General features: G+C 39.0%; 1 protein-coding gene across 7 annotated transcripts in view; it reads right to left on the bottom strand.

Annotated features, from left to right (window-relative positions):
- Nucleotides 1-1572: 1572 nt before the first annotated feature.
- Nucleotides 1573-23233, bottom strand: part of HEPH (hephaestin) — an 82394-nt gene continuing 60733 nt past the window's right edge. For 5 of the 7 annotated variants that reach the window (XM_027609513.1, XM_027609510.1, XM_027609512.1 and 2 more), the window contains 6 exons: nt 16240-16346; nt 15051-15276; nt 12158-12297; nt 11104-11266; nt 8000-8044; nt 5385-5617 (listed from right to left, as the gene is read on the bottom strand). In XM_027609513.1, the coding sequence (XP_027465314.1) occupies nt 5385-5617; nt 8000-8044; nt 11104-11266; nt 12158-12297; nt 15051-15276; nt 16240-16346 (914 nt within the window). Of the gene's footprint in view, nt 5618-7999; nt 8045-11103; nt 11267-12157; nt 12298-15050; nt 15277-16239; nt 16347-23233 lie in introns of all 7 variants that reach the window. The other 2 variants (XM_027609509.1, XM_027609511.1) reach the window with 2 other exon arrangements.

Consider the following 23233-nt stretch of genomic DNA (forward strand, 5'->3'; position numbering starts at 1 on the left):
TAAAACATTGATGAAAGAAATTGAAAACTACACAAAGACATGGAAAGACATTCCATGCTCATGAATTGGAAGAACAAATATTGTTATAATGTTTATACTACCCAAAGCAATCGACACATTTAATGCAATTCTTATCAAAATGCCACCAGCATTTTTCACAGAGCTAGAACAAACAATCCTATAATATGTATGGAACCACAAAAGATCCTAAATAGCCAAAGCAGTTTTGAAAAAGAAAAAAAGCTGTAGGCATCACAATTCCAGACTTCAAGTTATATTACAAAGCTGTAGTAATCAAAACAGTGTGGTACTGGCACAAAAATAGACAGATCAATGGAACAGAATAGAAAACCCAGAAATAAGTCCACCATTGTATGGCCATATAATCTTTGGCAAAGCAGGAAAGAATATCCAACAAGAGTTAACACACTCTCTACAACAAATGGTATTGAGAAAACTTGTCAGCTACATGCAAAAGAAAGAAACTGGACCAATTTCTTACACTATACACAAAAATAAATTCAAAATGTATTAAAGACCCAAATGTGAAACTGAAACCATAAAAATCTTAGAAGAGAGCATATGCAGGAATGTCTCTGACACCAGCTATGGCAACTTCTTTCTAGATATGTCTCTTGAGGCAAGGGAAACAAAAACAAAAATAAACTATTGAGCCTACTTCAAGACACAAATTTTCTGCACAATGAAGGAAACAATAAAAAAAGGCAACCTATTGAATAGAAGAAGACATTCACAAATGATATATCTGATAAAAGGTTAATATCCAAAATATATAAAGAACTTACTCAAATCAACATCAAAATACAAATAATCCAATTTAAAAAGGGGCAGAAGACGTGATCGGACATTTCTCCAAGGAAAACACCTAGATGGCCAACAGACACATGAAAGAATGCTCAACATCACTCATCATTAGGGAAATGCAAATCAAAACTATAATTTGATATCACCTTGCACCTATAAAAATGACTAAAATCAACAACACAATAAACAGGTGTTGGTAAGGATGTGGAGAAAAATGGACCCTCATGCACTCATGGTGGGAATGTAAACTGGTGCAGTCACTGTGCAGAACAGTATGGAGGTTCCTCAAAAAGCTAAAAATAGAACTATCCTATGATGCAGTAATCATATTAGTTATTTACCCCCAAAATTACAAAAACACTCATTCAAAGATTTACATGAACCATTATGGTTATAGCAGCATTATTTACAATGGCCAAATTATGGAAGCAGGCCATGTGTCCATGGATAGATATATGAATATTATTCAGCCAAAGAAAATAATAAAATCTTGTCATTTGCAACAACATGGATGGAACTTGAAAGTATAATGCTAATTAAAATATGTCAGTGAGAGAGAGAGAAATATCATATGATTTCACTCATTTATGGAATTTAAGAAACAAAACAAAGGAGCAAAGAAAAAAAAAGGAAGAGAGACAAATGCAGAAACAGACTCTTCCCTATTGAGAACAAACTGATGGTTACCAGAGGTGGGGTGGGTGGGATAGGTGAAATAAGTGATGGGGATTAAGGAGTGCGTTTGTCATGATGAGCACTGAGTGATGTATTGAATTGCTGAATCATTATTGTACACTTGAAACTAATAAAACACTATGTCAACTGTACTTGAATTAAAATTAAAATTAAAAAAAATAAAATAAAAACCAAATGTGCAGGGCTGCTGTCTTGTTTCCCTGCCTGAATGGGGTGTTAGAATTGATTCCTCAACTTCCCAGGTTCTCTGGCATGAACTGGGGGCTATGCTCAGCAGTTGGGTAGGGCTGTAAGTTTGCTTTCTTGCTCAGGTGGGGCATTAGAATAAGTTCCATAGTCAGTATGCTAGACACCCAATTCAAGCCGAACTGCCAACTTAGCTCACTGGACAGACAGGGCCACCGCTTGGCTCTTCAGATGAGTAGAGCTGTTGGATAGAATCTCTGCTTGAGTACTGCTACAAGTAGGAATAGGGTCCACTGATGTCTAAGTACTGGTTACTACAAATCCAACACCAATTCTATGTCTGTATCTGATCCCCAGTGTTTCAGCCCTGAAGATCTCCCAGTAATCCTCATGAGGTGGGACCTGAGTGGGCCCCCCAGGAAACATCACAACTCTGGGATAACTAGATGTTCACTTTGCACTTTTTTCTTCCACTGGAAAAAACATAGGCCCAGAGAGGTCCTCTCCATGGGACACTGTGCCAGACTGGCCTAGTTGCGATATGGGCAAAATGAAACTGCTCTTTTTATCATTCCTTTTTTTAAGTAGGCTCTAGGCCAATGTGGGGTCCTGGCATAATTTTATGTTCCAGTAACAATGTAATTTTCAGAGACTTTGTTGTGGTATTTTGTTTTGTTTGGTTTCTCTGGTGCTTCTGTTGATCACTGACAGAGCCACTTATTTTCTCTGGGTAGTGAAAGGGATTCTCCAGCTTGCAGCAAAAGAGTGCTTCCTGGGCTGGGCAGCTTGTTATGTTGAGATTCCCCTTGCAGGTTCTTCCCAGTGCCTAAATAAGAAAGGGGGGTCTCTGGCCAAAAGAGATGATGACCGGCTTTCCTGGCTACTCGATGTCAGCAGGGATCCACCTCAATCTCTCTTTGTGCCTCTAGGTCCATCTGGGGTTTTCATTAGGATTCCTCTTTGATCTTGGGCTGTGTTCTGCTAGGTTGGGTGTTAGGAAGATGCCCAGTTGCTTTGTTGCTCTGTTCTTTTCCAGATTGCCTTCTCCTTTTCATCTTTTTTATTCCTTCTATTGTCTCTTTTATTATTTACAGTGCTTATCTCTAAAGAGAGATAAGTTTGTGGCATCTCATCTGAACTGTAAGCCTAACATATTTTTAAACATCATTTTTCTGCATGAAGAACAAAATGTAAGGGGCTAAATTAGATGCGAGGAGCGTGATCAGGAGTCTACCACTCTAGTCCAGGTAAAAGATGGTTGTTTTTTTTATACTGGGTGGTAGTAGTAAAGATAGAACAAATTAATCAGTTACAGCAATTTAGGAGACAAAACAGGCAAGACTCACCAATATGTTGACTTTGGGGTTTTCTGGCTTGATCAACTGAATGAATGGAAGTGTCACTTAATTGTCAAAAACATCTCCTACATCCCCACTGGGAGCAAACCCACCATAAAAATACATCCCTTTTTGAAATACATGGGCTTAGGTTTACATTTCCTGATCTGAAGCAGGGTTACACACTCAGAAGAAATGTAACCCCATTCCACCTACTTCTTCCTTGTCTCATATTCATGACCATGACCAAGCAAACAACCTCCCAGTTGCATGCAAATCATAGCCATTAACTATAGAGTCCCCAGTGTGCACTGGGTTTTCAATATCCTCCACATTTAACAATAGGACAAAAAGTTTTGCTGTTAAGGGGTATTGATTATGCAATGGCTTAAATACGCTATCATTTGATTTTATAACTAGCAATTTAAACTTTCCATCATTTTCTTCCTCTGTTATGTGTCTGTGATTTCCAGTAAAGGTGTCCAGAAATCACTCACTGACCGCTGTAAGCCAAGATAAATAATAAGCTCTGGACTGTGTTTTCTCCTTCAACCTTCAACATTATATGGCAACTGAATACCATCCTGGGGGGTTTCTACATTTGATCTGCAAAGGATACCTAAGTAGGGAGACAGGTTGTCTAAGAAGACAGGAAAATTGCAGTCAATGGAAGTTTCCATGATATACCAGAATGAAAACAGGTATTTGGAGTCAAACAGATTAAGACATGAATCCTTGCTCAACTTCTAGCTGAACGGCCTTGGGTAAAATTACTCTATCTGATCCTTTGTTTATTCAAATATAAAACAAAGTATCACCCTGATAGAACTAAAACAAGTCAAATGCAATCAGATATTAGATGCTTTTTAAAGTATAAAGCATATTTCAGTTATTATCTTCATTCTGCCTCTATGTCTTCTGTTCTCCTCTTGCCATGTAAAATAGTATTACGGATATTATAGTGAGGGTGGGTCATCTTATTTCATCCCTGCTTTTATATCTTTTTTTAAAAGATTTTATTTATTTATTTGAGAGAGAGAGAATGAGAGATAGAGAGCACAAGAGGGAAGAGAGTCAGAGGGAGAAGCAGACTCCCTGCTGAGCAGGGGGCCCGAGATTCCAGGATCATGACCTGAGCCGAAGGCAGTCGCTTAACCAACTGAGCCACCCAGGTGCCCCCTGCTTTTATATCTTGCCTGTGGTCTCTGACCAAGGTTTCAGAGAGGCATGAACTTACAGGTGACAAGGAATACTGCTTTAGGGTACCCGAGAGAAGGATTCTGTCCTATTAAAAAGCTCCCCAAATTTCAAAAATACCTCTTATACCCCCAAATGCCAAGGACCCCATGAGATTTGTGCCCACCTCTCCTTGCCCAGTGGACAGGTTTAAGCCTTGTCTCAGCCCTCTATTTCCATCTAGAAAATTTTCTTAGAATTCAAAATATTTTGGCACCTATGGGTTAAAAGATGATAGCCACCACTCTAAGACACCTTTTCCACTTCTAAAACACAAACACACAGGCTCCACAAATAGGATAAACAGACCCATATTACACTCTCCCCAGTGAGTGCTCTTTGTTTCAATAATGGGCACAAACTCCCAGAGGCCACAGGGATCATTAAAAACACCATGTTCACACTTATGGTCTTCTACCAAGTAGTTGAATGTATAGGATTTGTTGCCTGAAATATGGAAAGGACACCCAACATTCCCTTTAGTGAAACTGTGCCAGAAACATGGAGGATTAACTTCCTGAGGAGCTTCTGGCTCCAGGGGTTGCAGGTACTCATAGCAACAATATTCCATCTACCCACTTCTCCAAGATAGTTTATTCCTAAGGAGAATCAAAATAAATTTTTGATCTTCAAATCCCCCCCCATCCATTCTCCATCACGCCCATTTTCTTAGTCCTTAGTTTAGATGTGGATTATTTTCACAGCTCACTTAACCTTGGTTCGGAGTGAACTTGCCTATGTCCTGAAAAGCAACAGAAACCTAATCAATGAGTTTTACCCTTGGTATCTACTTTGCAAGAAGAATCAGTTATTAGGAATTTCCAGATCTTCCAAGTGTCAGTGGTTGATATAATCCAGCTGCTGAAATTTGTAATATAGGATACGAGGGGACTTTCTTGCCCCAGCTGCCCAAGTGGAGAAAAAAAAATAAAGAGAAAGAAAGTACATAATTTCCATGTAAATAAATAAATGAATAAATGCTCAGATGAGTCTGATTCCCTCCTCTGCCTCTCTACCATCCATGTGCTTTTGACAGTGGGGTCAGTTAGTAGAGCATGACCTTCTGGGACTGCATTCAAGGTGTGCAGTTGCAGGATTCAGCTGTTACTGCTTGAGGGACAGAAGCTTGAAGCTGTCATCCAGGATGGACCTCCTGTTGCGTCGTAGCTTTCTCTGCCGATGCTGGTACCAGACCACACCACTAAGAGCCAGAGCAATGAGCAGGAGAATGACACTCATAGCAATTAAAACAGAAGCCAGCATCTCAATATTCTTCACAGGGATCTGCAAGCCCAGCATCCTCACATTTCCTTCTCCAAAGTCTCTGAGGATTGTTGCTGAAATGGAATAAGAGAAAAATGGGAACCCTGAGGTGGAAAGTACTCTAATGGGGCACGATTTGCAGTCAACTCCTGGGAAAGAAGAAATAACCCCATCAAAACTGAACAGAGGAACTGCTATCCCTAAAAAGACCAGCTGATGAAGACAGATTTATAGGTTACAAAGAATTTGTGTAACCAGATGTCACAGCTGAGAAAGCCCTTAGGAATCACTGAGGTCCTAATTCCCCCATGGAAAGAGCTAAAACTCAGAGTAGAAAGGGCCTTGATATATTTCTTCAAATATATAAAGGCTTGTGATGTAAAAATAATAATAATAAAAATAATTGGATTTGGTTTGCATGTTTCCAGATGATAGAATTGAGAGCAATGAGTAGAATCTTAAGGGAGGCAGTATGACTAAATCATCTAGCTTATCAATGCTCAATTTGACTATTGGACCATGACAACTGCCTGCCACTGTGCTGTCTGGTCTCTCACTTTTTTGGGTCATGATAATACTGATGTCACACTGATCTTTCCAGGTGAAATAATCTGATTGTCTTAGTTCTTGGCATATAGACTTTTGCTGATCTCCAATTAACCCACAGAGTAAAACTCAGAATCAAGCCAGGCATTCCAACTTTCACAATCAGACTCTAACCTGCCTTTTATAGTTTTATCTTCTACTCTTTAGTCACAACTCATTCTTTGTTTCCCAGAGTAAGTGACCTTCTTTCAGGCTCCCAAGACTTTCTGAACACCGTTTCTCCCTCTTCACATTTCTATACCCATCTGAAATGTTACAGGTCTCTGCAAGGCCTTCTTCAATTTAGCTGGGCAGTTAATGGTCCTTTCTTGTGTCCCTAAAGTATCCTTACAGTCTCCTGTTTTATAAAATGGTGATAAGAACCAAACTTAGCTTAGAGGTTTCTTGTGAGATTTAAGTGAGTTAATATTTATGATATTTAGCATAGCACCTGGAAGATAACAAATGCACAATAACTGATAGCTGTTATTTTTTGCACCTCCCCTTTTTTACAATGTATACCAGCAGTGCAATTATTATTTTTGTGTCTCATTCCATATCTAGACACAAAACTCCTGGAGAGTAGTATGTTTCTTACTTGTTTTAGTGTCCCTGGAACTTAGCACATATTTGATAAATATATAAATGAATGAACATTCTTAAAAGAACAGAGAGAAGATGAAATATAATGAGTTCAAATGGAAGCTGGAAAACATCTTAGTTCTGAGTTTACATTCTACCACTTAACTCCTTTTGTAACCTTGGACAAATTTCCTTCTATCTCTATTTCTCACGTACAAAAATATTGGGTTTTATTAGACCACAGTTTTTGAGGTTTTTTTCCCCATTGTGGAACCTTTCTTATAAGTAAGAGCTTATGAGTATGTATATACATAGAAGTATGTATTATGTATATCCAAATATACACACAAAATATGTATATACACACCAATATATATGTGTGTATATATACAAATTCCAACTCTCACAATCAGGCTCTAACCTGCCTTTTTTGGTTTTATCTTCTACTCTTTAGTCACAATAACTCATTCTTTGTTTCCCAGAGTAAGTGACCTTCTTTCTATATATACAAATACACACACACACACACACACACACACACACACACATACACTCTCTCAGCCTCACTTTACCTTACCCCAATCCTTCCAGGACATACCCTAGTCCCCTGATTGACAGTTTATAAGTTTCTTAGGGAGATCATTAGGACTTTTTCAAACATAACTGAAAAAAATCACCAGATTCAACTGATGATCTCTAACATCCCTTCTAGCTCTCATAACTTTCTGAGTCTTTCTCAGTCCAGGTACAAATGGTGTGGGGGAGAGTGAAAGCACTATTTGGACCTAGTTTAGGTAGGACAAGAATTTCTACTTTTTTGAAGGGCAGAAATGGCTGGTTCCAAAGAGTCAACTATTTGGTATTCCAAAGATACAAGAATAAAAATAGCTGATGCAGACTGTATGTATGGTATTTGTACTAGTTTCATACTGTCTCTGTGAGTAGTTTATGTCTGTGTTACAGCTCCTTTATGTCCAACCCAGTGAAACTCTGAATTTTCTTCCCCCTCACACATTAGGTGGGAAGCTAAGAATGTAACCTTCAACTGGGGATGGGGCTGTTTTCCTCAACTTAGGAGGTTGGGAGTGGGGGGCAGAGACTAAACCTGCTTAGAGAAGTTGAACCTTGGGTTCCTGGCTTTTGAAGTCTTACAGAAATCTCAGAATGCTTCCTGCTAGTATTATAGTCCACCTTTTGGTCAGTGAATTTCATCTTCTAGAGGCACTACACCTCCCCCCACCAAGTACATACTACATACAACTACCCAGTTTGTGCATTATTCTCCTTACCCTTTCCAATCTCTTTGGTGATGGTGGTGATAGTGCTTAGGTGTTCTGGAAAAAAAAAAAGTTAGTTAGCTTTGTTATTATTCTTACCAATCCACAGGTTTGTTGTGGGTATTGGCATTGGTTAGAGGAATTTCTCTGTGGTATCCTAAGCAAATGGAGGTACCTAGAATTAACTACCTTATTGTCAAAGTCAATATTGGTATATGGATTTGATTTTGCGTACTGATAAAAATATAAGCAAAAACATAGGCTTCGGAGTCCAAAAGGTAAGTCACCCCTCTGCCATTATGTACATATTTATGGGTACTTCCTATCCACATTCTTGTTTTCTTTGTCACCCTTTCCTACTTTCCCTTCAGGAAATTTCTGTTCCTTTTCAAAACGACATCCCTACATATTCAAACTCTTCTCAAACACTTCTTCTTCTTCTTCTTCTTCTTCTTCTTCTTCTTCTTCTTCTTCTTCTTCTTCTTCTTCTTCTTCTTCTTTCTTCTTCTTCTTCTTCTTCTTCTTCTTCTTCTTCTTCTTCTTCTTCTTCTTCTTGCTTTAATGAGGCTGAGCTCTTCTCTGAGCACTGTGTTTCCTTTATATCCTCTCAATACTGGTTTGAGATAATTATTCCTCCCCCTTTTTTGTGGTATATATCTATCTCATTTAAGGCTTATATTATTTGGCTAAAAAACCCACAACCATTTTGTGTCACTGTCACCTGGTAGTTATTTTCATTCATGGAATGAATTTGGTACCTGGCACAGTCTTCTTCTTCCTCAATTCCCACCATTCACCCCTCAAGCTTCACAGTTTCTAGAACTTTTAACTCCAACAACTTTTACATCTACTCTTATTCTATCAACACCTCCCATGGTCACATTGGACTTATTATTCAGAACTGCTCCATCTCAGAAATATAAAATCTAACAACATCCTCCTATTCCTTCAATGCTTTAATGCTATTTATTCCATTTAACCTGTTATCCTCACTTCATAAAGATCTCCAGTTCCTGGATCCTCCCATTTTTCCCAAACTATTAGCTTCGTCCTCTCTTCCCCCCACCCCTTTCCTGGTCTGGCTAGACTCTATGGTCTATCACTTCAACTACTAACTTACCAGAAGTGTTATAATCATCCATCAAAAACCATAGTAACTATGTTTTCCCCGTGTTTTGTCTGATTTGTTGAATATTGGTGGAGAAAAATCATGTTGTAAATATCAGTATTCTTTGTGTCAAACTTTAGGCCCTCAGTGTTGCCTGCCAATAATTAATTTATTTTCCATCATTCAGAGTAAATTTTGTTTTCCCATCTCCTGGAGTGGTTATTTCAAACCTTAGCCCATTCTCTTCAATTCCTTATCCTACCAACTATCCTTCACTCTCAGTAGATGACTCTGTCTCCTCTCTCACAAATGAAGCAGAGACTATAAAACAGAAATATTCTTTCTGACAAGACCCTCACCCAAACTTACACATTGATCATTTTCTTTTCTGTCTTTTCTACCTTTTTAGTGAACAAACAAACAAAAACTTACTCCAGTCTAATTTTTCATTTTAGCTCCAGTTTTCATTCCCTGTTTCCTCATCAGGAACCTTGTTTCAACAATTAGTCCTTTCTTCCCTATCTGTCTTCAACTATTTCCTCTGGTTTGCCAGTTAGCACATATGTAGTTGGAGCAATATTGAATTAGACTATTGTGATGTATAAACAAACCAAAAAGCAAATAGGTGAGCTTTATGGGCTGGCTCCTTGTCAGAGATATGGGCTATCCTTAGTCATGGAAGTTCTCTGATCATATGTATTGTGATAGTCTGTTGTTTATTAAATGGTCCAGATTTTGGATGACTCATCATAGACAGATAAAACCTGTTGTCTTCCATCTATAGCACATTTTTTAAAGCTTTTATTTATTCATTTGAGAGAGAGAGAGAATGAGTGGGTGCGGGGAGGCAGAGGGAGAGGGAGAAGCAGACTTCCCAGTGAGCAGGGGGCCCAACATGGAGCTCGATCCCAGGTCCTTGGGATCACGACCTGAGCCAAAGGAGATGCTTAACCAACTGAGACACCCAGGCACCCCGAATCTATAGCATCTTGATGACACATCAATTCATCACTTGACTTTGGTTCTAAAGACTGAGAAAATACCACAAAGAATTCTGTGGACCTATCTGGGTAGTAAGGAATAGTACTAGAGTAGTAGTAGAAGTAGTAGTACTAGAGTTGAAGCCACAATTTAGCACTATGGGTTACTAGAGAACAAAGCTTTTCAAAGATGCAGGATATCATAATGGACGATTTCTCTTTCCCTGGGGGTAAATAGCAGAGTTGTATTCTCTACCCTGGCTTACTAAGCTATTTGAATACCCAAAGACATTTTCAAACTTTCTATTTCTGCTGATAGAGTGCCAATGACTGGAAATCCTAGACTCAGGTCAAGAGGCTCTTAAACAATGAATGACCCAAAGACACAAAGTTCATGGCAGCCTAATCTTTTATGTTCTTGGTGATGAACAACAACTGAGTGGTAAAGAAATTACCCCAGCAATTCACTATCCATACAAAAATATAAGACAAACCCTTTTTTTTCACCCTTCACATATTTCTGGGATAAGCTATAATTGAAGGCCAATATCTCCATCTAGCTTTAGACCAACTTGTTCCAAGACAGAAAGAACTTTTTCACAAATCAATTAAGAGGTGACTATTAGAATTATATTTATTCTTTTTTTAAAAGAAAGGACTTATTTGCAAAATTTCTTGAAATAGCACCTCTAATGAATCATAAAATAATAAATTTATATTCAAATGAAATATATTTCAAAGGAAGCATATCTATGGTAAGCATCAATGTATAGAGCTTAGTGAGTTTCAGGCTGGGTCAACCAATGTGAAATCAATAGGTGTCAAAGTAATTAGGAAGGGGCAGGAACAAGGGGGCAATGGAGAATGAGAAATATTAGTTGGGAGAACACCTGGGTGGGGCCTGTTCTGTCTTAAATCCTGGTTCTTCTGGGAGAAAGACAGGTGCAAGGGATTTCTAGGGATTAACTGGTTCCTGTAGGCTACATAAAGTGTTTGAAGATTTCCAGTCTTGAGAAATTAGACCTTACCTCTTTGGGATAAAACAGTAAAGAGGGTCTCCATACCAGCATGGACATGATCAGAAACATGGCAGTGCATCAACCATGTCCCAGGGTTGCTGGCTACCATCTCCACAACCTCAAAGGTTCCTGGGAACAGATCCACCACATCTGCCCGGTAGCTCTCTCCATTCTGTAATCAATATTGGGAATAGGGGAGAGGAAATAAAGGGTAAAGAGATAATCTCAGAGCTTATAGGGGCTAAAAAGCTTGGATGTCTCAATCAGGGACATGGGACTCCAAGATTCATAGATCAGAGAGCAGCTTAAAAAGCCCACCTTATCCATCTTCCCTATAAACCCACCCACACAAACTGAATCAACAGAGGAGACCCTTTCTTCCTACTTTTTCTTAAAGTGTCCCAAAGTAAAAGACATTCCATCTTCCTTTGGGGGATAAAACTAATATCACCATACTTTTCAGCAGGCTGACATCTGGGGAATCTGGCTTAAGCCTTGACTCCTAGGAAGGAACCACATATTTCCTTTAGAAATTGAACTCAATTTAGTTTCCTCTCCATGCTATCACTTTTATCACATTTCTATAACTTTATTTCTATATTAATGCCTTCAACTCTGCTCCCTTTCCCTAAGACTAAATCTTCTTTTTCAAAATCTGCATGTTGTTCCATGTAGCTCCTGAATTGAAGTTCCTTTTATAACTGATTAAGAACTTTCATAGATTCTGAGATATCACTCTGAAATTTCTTGCTCTTAGGATCACTGTTCACTATCTCTCCAGTCCTTGTCTGGTATCCAATTACATTGATTTCTTTAACCTACTTACACCATAAATGAGCTACTCATTTCTTCTATACTAGAAGGAAAAGCTAAGGACTAGAGGGAAGTGACTGACCCTGGAATACACAGCCCAACTAGAATTTCCAGCTCAATTCTCCATGTACAAGACCTCTCCCCTTTTAACTAACATCTTCTTCCTTAAGAAGTTGTTCTCTTCTTCCTTAATGACTCTCAAAGCATTCCTCTAATCATTCTTGAGGTACTCAGCCCTTTTCTTACTCACCCGATATAGGAAGCTCTCTGCATGGAAGTGGACAGTGTGGAGGTCAATATCTTGGCCCATGCCCAGCATGTACCAGGCCACTCGTTCTCCTTGGTACATGGTAAGACCCCCGAGGTTGCTATAGAGCTTTCCATTAATGGCTGTAAAAAAGAAAAAGTCTCATTTCTCTCATTTTGACTTACCATTGCCACTTTCTTAAAGATAATTCCTATCATGTCTGATGATAGCAATAACTTCTTTTTTTTTTGTTATGTTAGTCACCATACAGTACATCATTAGGTTTTTTTGTAGTGTTTCATGATTCATTATTTTCATATAACACCCTGTGCAATAGCTTCTTAACTTCTTTAATCTCTATTCCATTTGCCTCCCTTCAGTCTATCTTACACACTGGTATTATCAGAGTGGTCTTTCTAAATAACTAATCTGACCATGTCATTCTACTGTTTAAAATATTGTAATAGCTCTCTCCTGCATAAAATATCAAGACCACGGCTCCCTAGTTCACCCAACAAGGGCCTTCAAAATAAAATCCCAAACCACCTTCCCGTGCTCATCTCTCATTATCTAAAATATTTATTCCAATTAGGGTGTTTTATTCATCATCCCTCATATGTCCCCATATGCATGTTCTTTGTGTCCATGCTCATGCTTCTGATCTTTACCCCTATATCCTGCCTTCTTTTATCCATCTTTTCAAAGCCCAGTCAGAACTTCCCCTTATCCAAGAACACTTCCTTGATCTAGCTCCTCTTAGTACCTCTCATTCCCTTCACTTCCTTCTACCTCTGAGCCCCTCCAAGATTGTTTGTACCACTATTTGGAACTCACCAGAAACTCCCTTCTACACTTACTTATCTTTTAATTTGTGGAAGCTCATATCCCCAACTAGACTATAGGTTCCTAGTAAGCAGGAAATGAATGTATGTACTATACTAATATAGTTTCCTTGTATTCTTCAGAGCACCCAGCAGACACATGAGCTTACAATATATGCTAAATAAAAAGAATTTGTCATGTTCTTGGGCTTAATAATGATATTAATGCATGGGCCTCGTTATCTGTTTCTTCCCAGGCCACATCCTATGCTCTAAAGACAACAAATTACCCATAAGCCATGTTAATTCACATCATCAGGACTATTCCAGGATACATTCTTGTACCCCACATGTTCTCATGGAGGGGAAGTAATTTTTACTCTACACTCCAAGAGGGGAAATAATGGAAGGAAAATTTATAGCCTCTCTCTGTATTTACCCCAACTAATTGTGAATTTGAAAAAAAAAAACTAAAAATGGTCAACTCCACCCCCTCTGAATCTTCTGTCTCTTGAATCAGTCTGACCACATAAAGGAATGCAAATGGATTTACTATGCCATTACAGAGAAGATTCTACCCCTGCAAAGGAGAGGGCTATTGTTTATTTATGTCAATGTCAGGGTAGAAAATCCATCCACTGCAGGGGTAATATTAGCAAGTCCATTTAGTTTCAGAAATAAATTCAGTTTTCCGATTAGCTTTCTTAATAAGCTCACACTTGATCTTAAGAATCTCTATCTTTTTTACAATTTTAATTGGTTCAGGAATCTGGAAGAGAAGGGAAAATATATTATTTATTTTCCCTCAGACCCCAACATTACCTATCTACAGTAATACCATTCAGAAAGAACTCAACAAATACCTGATAGATAGATAGAAATGGGCATTAACCAAACAACTGGGCACTAACAAGGTCTAACTGTGCCCCAATTCCCCTTTTCTCCTGGGCAAATTATTTCTCTGATTTGACGGGAACTAAAAAGTTCACATTGTTCATTTTGTGAATCTTCTATTCCAATGTGAATCACTTATATCTCCATCAAGGGGAAATAGCTAAAATCTATGTGACAATGAAATACTAATTTTGAGTTCCATTGGAGTCACTATCAAAGCTACACCTCATCCTCAGGTCAGGTCAAAGAAATATTGCACTAGAAAGGATGGTGAGAAATCACTTCATACATTTCAGTATATTTAAGTTCTCACTCAGATTTTCTCTTGTTTGTGAAATGATACACAGATCTCTGAAACAAAGGATGGCTTGGATGTACAATTTCCTTCCAAAATTCATCCCAGCATCAAAAAGCTCTTCATTGTATGTAATATAAATCCAGCATTCTATACTCTGAGGCTCTCTCCTCCAATGCTTCTATCTGTAAATTGAAACTTTGTTTTGAAAATACACTAAAAGACGGGTGCCTGGGTGGCTCAGTTGGTTAAGCGACTGCCTTCGGCTCAGGTCATGATCCTGGAGTCCCGGGATCGAGTCCCACATCGGGCTCCCTGCTCAGCAGGGAGTCTGCTTCTCCCTCTGACCCTCTTCCCTCTCGTGCTCTCTGTCTCTCATTCTCTCTCTCTCAAATAAATAAATGAAATCTTTAAAAAAAAGAAAATATACTAAAAGACAAGCTGTCTTTCATCTGTCTATATTGGAATCTATTGAGAAAGTAGATCCCAGATCCGTAGTGGTAAAGAAATAAGATGATATTGAGAGACTAAACTTAGGATTTTGAAGCAGAGGGGCCATAAGCAGCCAACTCACCAGATAACATTGAGGGTCATAAATCTCCATATTCCTTTCCTAGTGTGTTAAAATATGTTGGTGTCACTACAACTTTACAGAGTCAGCCTCTTGCTTTATGGGCACCTGATCTAATGTGGACTGCTTATCTGCTTTGTGTATATAAATGTACAATAGTAAGAGACAGTTCTAATTTATTCACTTACCACCTTCCTACCTTCCTTCCCATCCTTTCAAGAACTATGCTCCCTTAGGTAGTGATGGGCCTATCATATACCCCCACGCAACTAGTGGGGAGTTCTTTGGAAAAGGGATATGTTCTTTTCTACAGACCATGCATTTTATTGCTCTCCAGAAAAGTCTCATCTTGTAGGTTAACACGGCCTGGCTCTTGGGGCCCATGGGCTGCTACATTCTCCTCCAGATACCAAGACTGGTTCTCATCAAAGATCAAGAATAACAAGGCAAATTCTCGGTCCATGTCATTACGTCCTCCATAGGGCTCCAGGGTGCCCTTTCGGCAGATGGTCAAGGGTCCAATCAGGCCACTATACATGTCCTGAGAATGGGGAAAAGGAGGATATAGTAAAAAAAATGGAGTTGTTCCTGGGTAGCAGTGCTCTACAGGGTGCAAGGCTGACATCCAAGTCTACTGTGTTCAGCACTTTATCATAATGTCTTACATTTATAAGGTATATATTTACCTCCACTATGTTATCTGAATTCATTCTCATAACCATCTTGGGACACAGGTTAGATGTACTATCCAACTTATTACTTTAGCTAGGCTGGCCTATCCATTGATCACCAAACCCACAAGGCACTTTCACTACCCAGTACTTTTCCTCATGCTTTTTTTTTTTCTTCCTGTAATGCCTTTTTCTCTGCCATATACCTTATCTTATGGTATACTGCTATTTAGATTTCAAGGTTTAAAGTACATGCAGCTTCCACTGTGGTGCCTTCTCCAGGTTCCCTTTAAGCATCTCCTCCAAGCAGAAGTAATCACTCTCTCATGGACCCCCCCCATAGCACTTTCTATCATATGGTTTTCAAGGATCCTTCAAGATATATGTATCTTTACATTTTTATCATCCAAAGCACCAAGTAAAATGCCTAAAATGTAGTAGTCTTTCAATAAATGATTGCTGACAGCTGACTGAATGGTTGCCAAGATAAACTCATTTTCCAGATGAGGAAACAGGGAGATAATGACTCATCTAAAGTCACTCCAAAGACAAGAGTGAACCAAATTTGGGGCTAAAACTCGAATTTCTTGACAACCAATCCTAGGCTTTTTAAATGAGAGCATATTGACTTATAGGATCCAAGACAAAGAAACAAAGAAGAAAACCCTTAGGGACAAATATGTGGTGCTACCTATTCCTTTCATTCCTTCTTCTGCCTATTAAAATAAACCCCATATTTGAGGAATTTTCCCCAAACTCTGGGCTCCAGTATTTCAGGGCTGGGCTCTGTCCATTTACGGGACTCACCTCCAGGAAACCAATATTGTCTTTACCTTGATGGGATCCACTGCAGAATAATAGATCCAGGAAACACAAGCAGAATCATTGGGCCCTGGGCCAGATCTTTCTGGGATGTTCCATTGGTAAGTGAGAACCTCACCTAGGAAGGGTAATAGGGATTACCAGTTGGGCCATGTAAATTTTTTCCCCAATTCTCAGGTGCCCCAAAATACTGTGATGGGTGAGTCTCAAGACCTTTAAGATCTTTTCCCATTATTTCCATACCAGTCTCCATTTTATTTTTGTGACTCTGCTTTTCTCCCTCCTGAGACACCTCCAGCCTCTCTTCTACTATCACTATCTTTAAAAGCCCAGGTCCAATCCTCTGGTAAAGGAGTTCTGATACTGTTCTCTCTGCTAAGATGTCTTCCCTCCTTCCTTTTTTGGCTCTGCTTTTTTCTTCTTTTCCTGCTGCTGCTTCCTATATTCAGCTGTTTCCTCAAGGCTCTGTCTCTAGTCCCCTTCTTCCTTTCTCCATACTCTCTCTATGGAAGATCAATTATGATCTATGTATTGGTGACTCATAAATACTTAACCAGACCTCCCTTGCCATTAAGCTCCCATCTGAATTTTTTTTAATTAGATACTGGGCATCTTTTGAAGATTGTCTTGACAACACATCAAAAACTAAAATTGTTCTGAATTCACCTCCCTCCTTTGAAAACATAACCTGTTAATTTAATCTGTGTTCCCAGTATCTAATAATGACATCAAAACCCTTCTCCTTACCCAGACTCAAAACTTTAGTTTTCTTTGTCTTCCCACCTTTACACACTCCATATGCAACCAAATAGTAAGTTCTATTGATTATACCTCTACAATACGTTGTATTGCTATGCTAATATTCTTCCAATTCCCAATACTACTGCCATAGTATAGACCCTTATTTTCTCAAATGGACTATTACAAACGCCTCTAACATGTTTCTCTGCCTCCAAGTTTTGTCCTCTCCAATCCATTTTCTAACTAATGCCATATTAATTTTTATAACAGTTTTATTGAGATATAATTTGCATATCATACAACTCACCCATTTAAAGGTTTTTAGTATATTCACAGGATTTTGTAACATCACCACAATCAATTTTTAAAAGATCATTACCACTAAAAAAAAAATCTCTTCACTCTTTAGCCATCATTCTCTACTCACCCACTCATGCAAGCCCTGGACAACCACTAACCCACTTTATGTCTCTATAGATTTGCCCATTTTTTTAGTATTTTATACAAATTCAATTATGCAGGATGGATGTCAGCAAAGTGATAGACTAAGGAGGTCTTAATGCTAATTTCTTCCCACAATAACAACAAAAATAAGGAAAATAAAGAATAAACAACTATATACCCACAAAAATAGCTCTAAGAAGGCTTCAGAATATAATGAAGAAATTGTAACAGCCCAGCAGGGCAAAAACCTGAACATGGCCATATAAAAAAAGTGTAGGAAGTATCTTACCTACATCATCCCTGTCTGGTGTAGTTGGTACCAAGGGGGAACACTCATGGGAGAAATGAAAAGAAGGTGGACCCCAGCAGCCCTCACCACCACCGCCAGGGATTCTTTCTTGGCACTGGTCCCAGCTGACTGAGCTGCCTTGAATCCATGACCCTCTGCCACTTCTTCAAGCAAGAATCGTTACCACTCTGCCCCAACCCAAGAAGTTATAGCTTATATGCCGCCTCAAAGCTTACCTTGTGCCCCAAGGGGGAGCCCCTAAGGAGCCACTTCCCATCTTCCCTCCCCCAGTGAGTCACAGGTTATTTGCTTCCAGCTCCACAAGGAGTCATTGTTGCTGTATTTCCTCAGAGAAGGAGTTGCTACTGCTATACTCCCTTAGAAGGAGATACCACCACGGCATCCTCCCAAGAAGAAGCTGCTACCATTCCATGCTCCACACCCAGAAAAAAACTGCTGCCATTCTGCTTATTCCCTCTGAGGAAAGAACCTTCAATGTTGCATTTTCCAGAAGAAGGAGCCATTGTTTCTCTGCATTACCCCAGGAGGAGCTGCTAGTGCTCCACATACCCCACCAAGAAGAAGCTGCTTTAACTCCCCACCCAAAGAGCCACAGACATTCTGTCCCCCCACAAGGAGCCACCACTTCACTGTTCTCCCAAAGTAGAAGCCACTACTGCACTGATCCTCAACACAAGGAGCTGCTATTGTTGAGCCCCCCAAAGTAGCCAGCTCTTCTATGGCTCCCTTACTCAGAAGGAACCATTGCTGCTCCACTCCACCCAGAAGTAGCTGCCACTTTTCACTTTCTTGATGGTATACTGTGAAGCACAAAAACTTAATTTTGAGGAAGTCCAGTTTATTTACTTATTATTTAGTCACGTGTGCTTTTAGTGTTGTATCTAAGAATCATTTTCTAACTCAAGGTCACAAATTTTTATGTTTTCTTTTAAAAGTTTTGTAGCTTTGGCTCTTATATTTAGGTGTTTGATCCATTTTGAGTTAGTTTTTCTTTATGGTGAGAGGTAGGGAGTCCAATTCCATTGTTTTGCATGTTGATATCTACTATGTCTCAGCATCATTTGTTGAAAAAACTATTATTTCTCAATTAAATAGTCTTGAAAAAACTATTATTTCTCAATTAAATAGTCTTGGCACCCTTGTTAAAAATTAATTGACCATAAATATGAGGGTTTATTTCTGTACTCTCAATCCTATTCCATTAATCTATATATCTTTATGCCATTACCAAAAGTCTTGATTATTATAGCTTTATAGTAAGTTTTGAAACTGGTAAGTGTAACTTCTCCAACTTTGTTACTCTTTTTGAAGATTGTTTTTGCTATGTGATATCAATTCTTTCCAAACCTCTCTTTTTCAAGTCACTTTCTGTTCAAAATTTTAATGGCTCCCTTATACCCAAAGAATGAAGTCTAAACACTTCATCTAAACATCTAAGCCCTTTCTAACTCAGCCCTAGTTTATCTTGTAGCCTACTTCTTACTCTTCCTACTTCTGCACAAAGGACACTGGCCAAACTTAATTATTTACCTCTGAGCATATATCCCATACTTTCACAGCTCGGTGCTTTGATGATGCTATTCTCTTTACCTAATCCATCCTTCAACCTCTCCACTGAGTTTTAGGCTCTTTTTTCAACTGCCTACTTGACACTAAGTTGTTTAATTTTTATCTCAAACTCAACATATCAAAAATACATCTTTGACTTCTCTCTCAAATCTACTCCTCCTATCTCAGTAGTGAAACCAGTTGTTCAAGAAAAAAATCAGGAGTTATTTTTTATTCTTTCCCCCCATATCTCATATCCATCAGCATGTTCTGAGGGATCTACCTAAGAAATATATCCCCATCCATCCACTTCAATTTGTCTCCTCAGCTACTACCCTAGTATAGACCATCATCTTCTGTCACCTGTACAACCATAATAGATAGCTAAATGGTCCCTCCCGTAACACATGTCCCACATAAACACAAATGAAATCTTTTAAAACATAAAGTAGACAATGCTACACCCTTGCAACAGCTTTCCATTACAATTACAATGAAATAAAAACTCCTTACTATGAATTGCAAGACATGACATAATATCTCTGATTTTTGTTCATCTCTCCAAATTCATTTCCTACTCTTATCCATAATGCTCAGTATGCTATAGCTATGCTGCCTCCTTTTTACTTCTCAAACACACTGAGATTATTCCTGTTTCAAGCTATTTACATTTGTGATTCAAGCTGTTCTGAAATTTTCTTAATATGGCTCATTCCTATTTATCATTCAAGTATCAGTCCAAACATCACTTTCTCAGAAGGGCCTGTTCTGACCATAGTAGCCAAGCTTTCACCTCTGTATCCAGAATACACAAAGAATTCTCGATTCAACAATATGAAAACAAAAACCCCATTCAAAATGGGAACATTTTTGAAATGATATTTCACTATTTTGAATTCTAAGGAGCAGGAAGATGGTGGCAGAGTAGGAGAATCCTAGGCTCACTTTGTCCCATGAATACAATAACTATGAAATCAACCTAAATACCCCAGACACTGACCTAAAGTCTGACAGAACAGAATTCACAACTAAAGGGAGAGGAGAGGCCACATCAAAGAAGGTGGGAAGTGTGGAAACATGGTTAAGGGGAAATTGGACCACAGCTGCTATGGAGGGGAGGAAGAAGAGTGAGAGAGAGAGGAGCATGTAGAGAATTCACAAGAATATTTCCCCAAAGCCATTGACTTGGAAAATGAGAGGGGCTGAATTTTGAGAGTTCTAACAATCACCAGACCTTAAAGCTTTAAAGGTCAGTGGGTTTGGCTGGGATAGAGTCTGGAGGGCACTGCGTTGTTCCTGGAGAGAAAGCAGGCAAACAATTCTGGGGCAGACAGCATGGAACGAGCTATCTGTAAAAGGCCTGGGGCACAGAGTGGGGAGATAATTTGGTCTTCTCAGAATGTGTCCCTGAGAGTCAATGTTCAGGGAGACACCTCTCCAGGAACAAAGGAGCTGGCCAGCACCATCTTCCTCCCCTACCCCTCAGTATAAACACAGAGACACCTGTGGGAAGCAACATAGCATCAATACTAGCTGTCTAACTTGTTTACACCAAGGCCCGCCACCTGTATTCTTCCCCAAGAAGACCAGCACAAACACCTGCCCACACCATGTCTCCTGACCAGAGAGTTTGCAGGGCCTCACTTCCTGTCAAGGTGGTGACAGGACTCATTTCACAAGCAGATCAGAGAACACCTAATTAAAACTCAACACATTCAGGCCAGAACCAAACACTACTCACAGCAGGCAAGGAAAACCTCTACAGACTGGCCTGAAGGAAAGAACAGCCAAAGCACAACAGCAGGGTGCATAAAGCACACACCAGAGACACTCCCTGTAGCACCAGGCAGTACATAACATCTTCTTCACAGGGACATTACTTTCAGAGGCAGGAGACGTAACAGGCTTTTTGAAAACATAGAAGAAGGCAGACACTTAGACAAAACATGAAGAAAGAGGAATTTATCCCATATGAAAGAGAAAGATAGGCCACAGCCAGAGATCTAAGCAAAACAGATATAAGTAACATACCTGATAAAGAATTTAAAGCAATGTTTATAAGGGTACTCACTGGGCATGAGAAAAGAATAGAAGACATCAGTGAGACCCTTACCACAGAGATAGGAGTTAAAAAAAATCCATCAGAGATAAAGAGTACAATAAACAAGATTAGAAACACATTTGATGCAATGAACAGCAGGCTAGAAAAAGCAGAGGAATGAATTTGTGACCTAGGAGACAAAATAATGGAAAGTAATGAAGCTGAACAAAAGAGAGAAAGGATTATGCAACAGGAGAATAAACTTAGGGAACTCAATGACTCCATCTAATGTGATAATATTCATATTACAGGAGTCCCACAAGGAGAAGAGAGAAAAGGGGGCAAAAAATTTATTTGAAGAAACAATGGCTGAAAACTTCCCTTATCTGGGGGAAAGAAATGACATCTAAATCCAAGAGGTGTAGAGAATGCCCATCAAAATCAACTAAAGCAGGACAACACCAAGACATACTGTAATTAACTTGGCAAAATACAGTGATAAATAAAAATTTTAAAAGCAGCAAGACAAAAGAAGTCCTTAACTTACAAGGGAAAACTCATAAGGAAAGCCAGAGATTTTTCAACAGAATCCTGGCAAGCCAGAAGAAGTGGCATGATATATTCAAAGTGATGAATGGGGAAAATCTTCAGCCAGGAATATTTTATCCAGCAAGGCTATCATTCAGAAGAGAAGGAGATTTGTATGTCTTCCTTGGAGAAATGTCTGTTCATGAAATGCTCAACATCATTCAGCATCAGGGAAATACAAATCAAAACCACAATGAGATACCACCTCACACCAGTCAGAATGTCTAAAATGAACAACTCAGGAAACAACAGATGTTGGCAAGGATGCAGAGAAAGGGGAACCCTCTTACACTGTTGGTGGGAATGCAAACTGGTGCAGCCACTCTGGAAAACAGTATGGAAGTTCCTCAAAAAGTTAAAAGTAGAAATATCCTATGATCCAGCAATCACACTACTAGGTATTTACCCAAAGAATGCAAAAATACTAATTTGAAGGGAAACATGCACCTTGATGTTTGTAGCAGAATTATCTATAACAGCCAAATTATGGAAAGAGCCCAGATGTGTATTGACAGATGAATGGATAAAGAAGATGTGGTATATATATACAATGGAGTATTACTCAGCCATCACAAAGAATGAAATCTTGCCATTTGCAATGATGTGGATGGAACTAGAGTGTATTACACTAAGTGAAATAAGTCAGAGAAAGAAAAATACCATATGATTTCACTCATATGTGGAATTTAAGAAACAAAACAGATGAGGGGCGCCTGGGTGGCTCAGTCATTAAGCATCTGCTTTCAGCTCAGGTCATGATCCCAGGGACCTGGGATCAAGCCCCGTGTCAGGCTCCCTGCTCCACGGGAAGCCTCCTTCTCCCTCTCCCACTCCCTCTGCTTGTGTTCCCTCTCTCACTGTCTCTCTCTCTGTCAAATAAATAAATAAAATCTTAAAAAAAAAACAGATGAACATAGGGGAAAGGAAGGAAAATAAAATAGATGAAAACAGAGAGGGAGGCAAACCATAAGAAACTCTTAACTATAGGAAACAAACTGAGGGTTACTGGAGGGGAGGTGGCTGGGGATGGAGTAATTGGGTGATGGACATTAAGGAGGACGCTTGAAGTAATGAGCACTGGGTGTTATATGCAACTGATAAATCACTAAATTTTACCTCTGAAACTAAAAATACAGTAATGTTAATTAAATTAGATTTAAATTATAAAAAATTTGAAAAATAAAATTAAATGCAAAAAATAAAAAAAGAAGGAGAGAGAGTTTCCCAGACAAACAAAAACTAAAGAAGTTTATGATCACTAAATCACCCCTGGAAGAAATATTAAAGGGGATGCCTTGAATGCAAAGGAGAAACCCAAAGTGACAGCATAAAG

The sequence above is a fragment of the Zalophus californianus genome, chromosome X (assembly GCF_009762305.2).
Source record: "Zalophus californianus isolate mZalCal1 chromosome X, mZalCal1.pri.v2, whole genome shotgun sequence".
Classification (NCBI taxonomy): Eukaryota; Metazoa; Chordata; class Mammalia; order Carnivora; family Otariidae; genus Zalophus; species Zalophus californianus.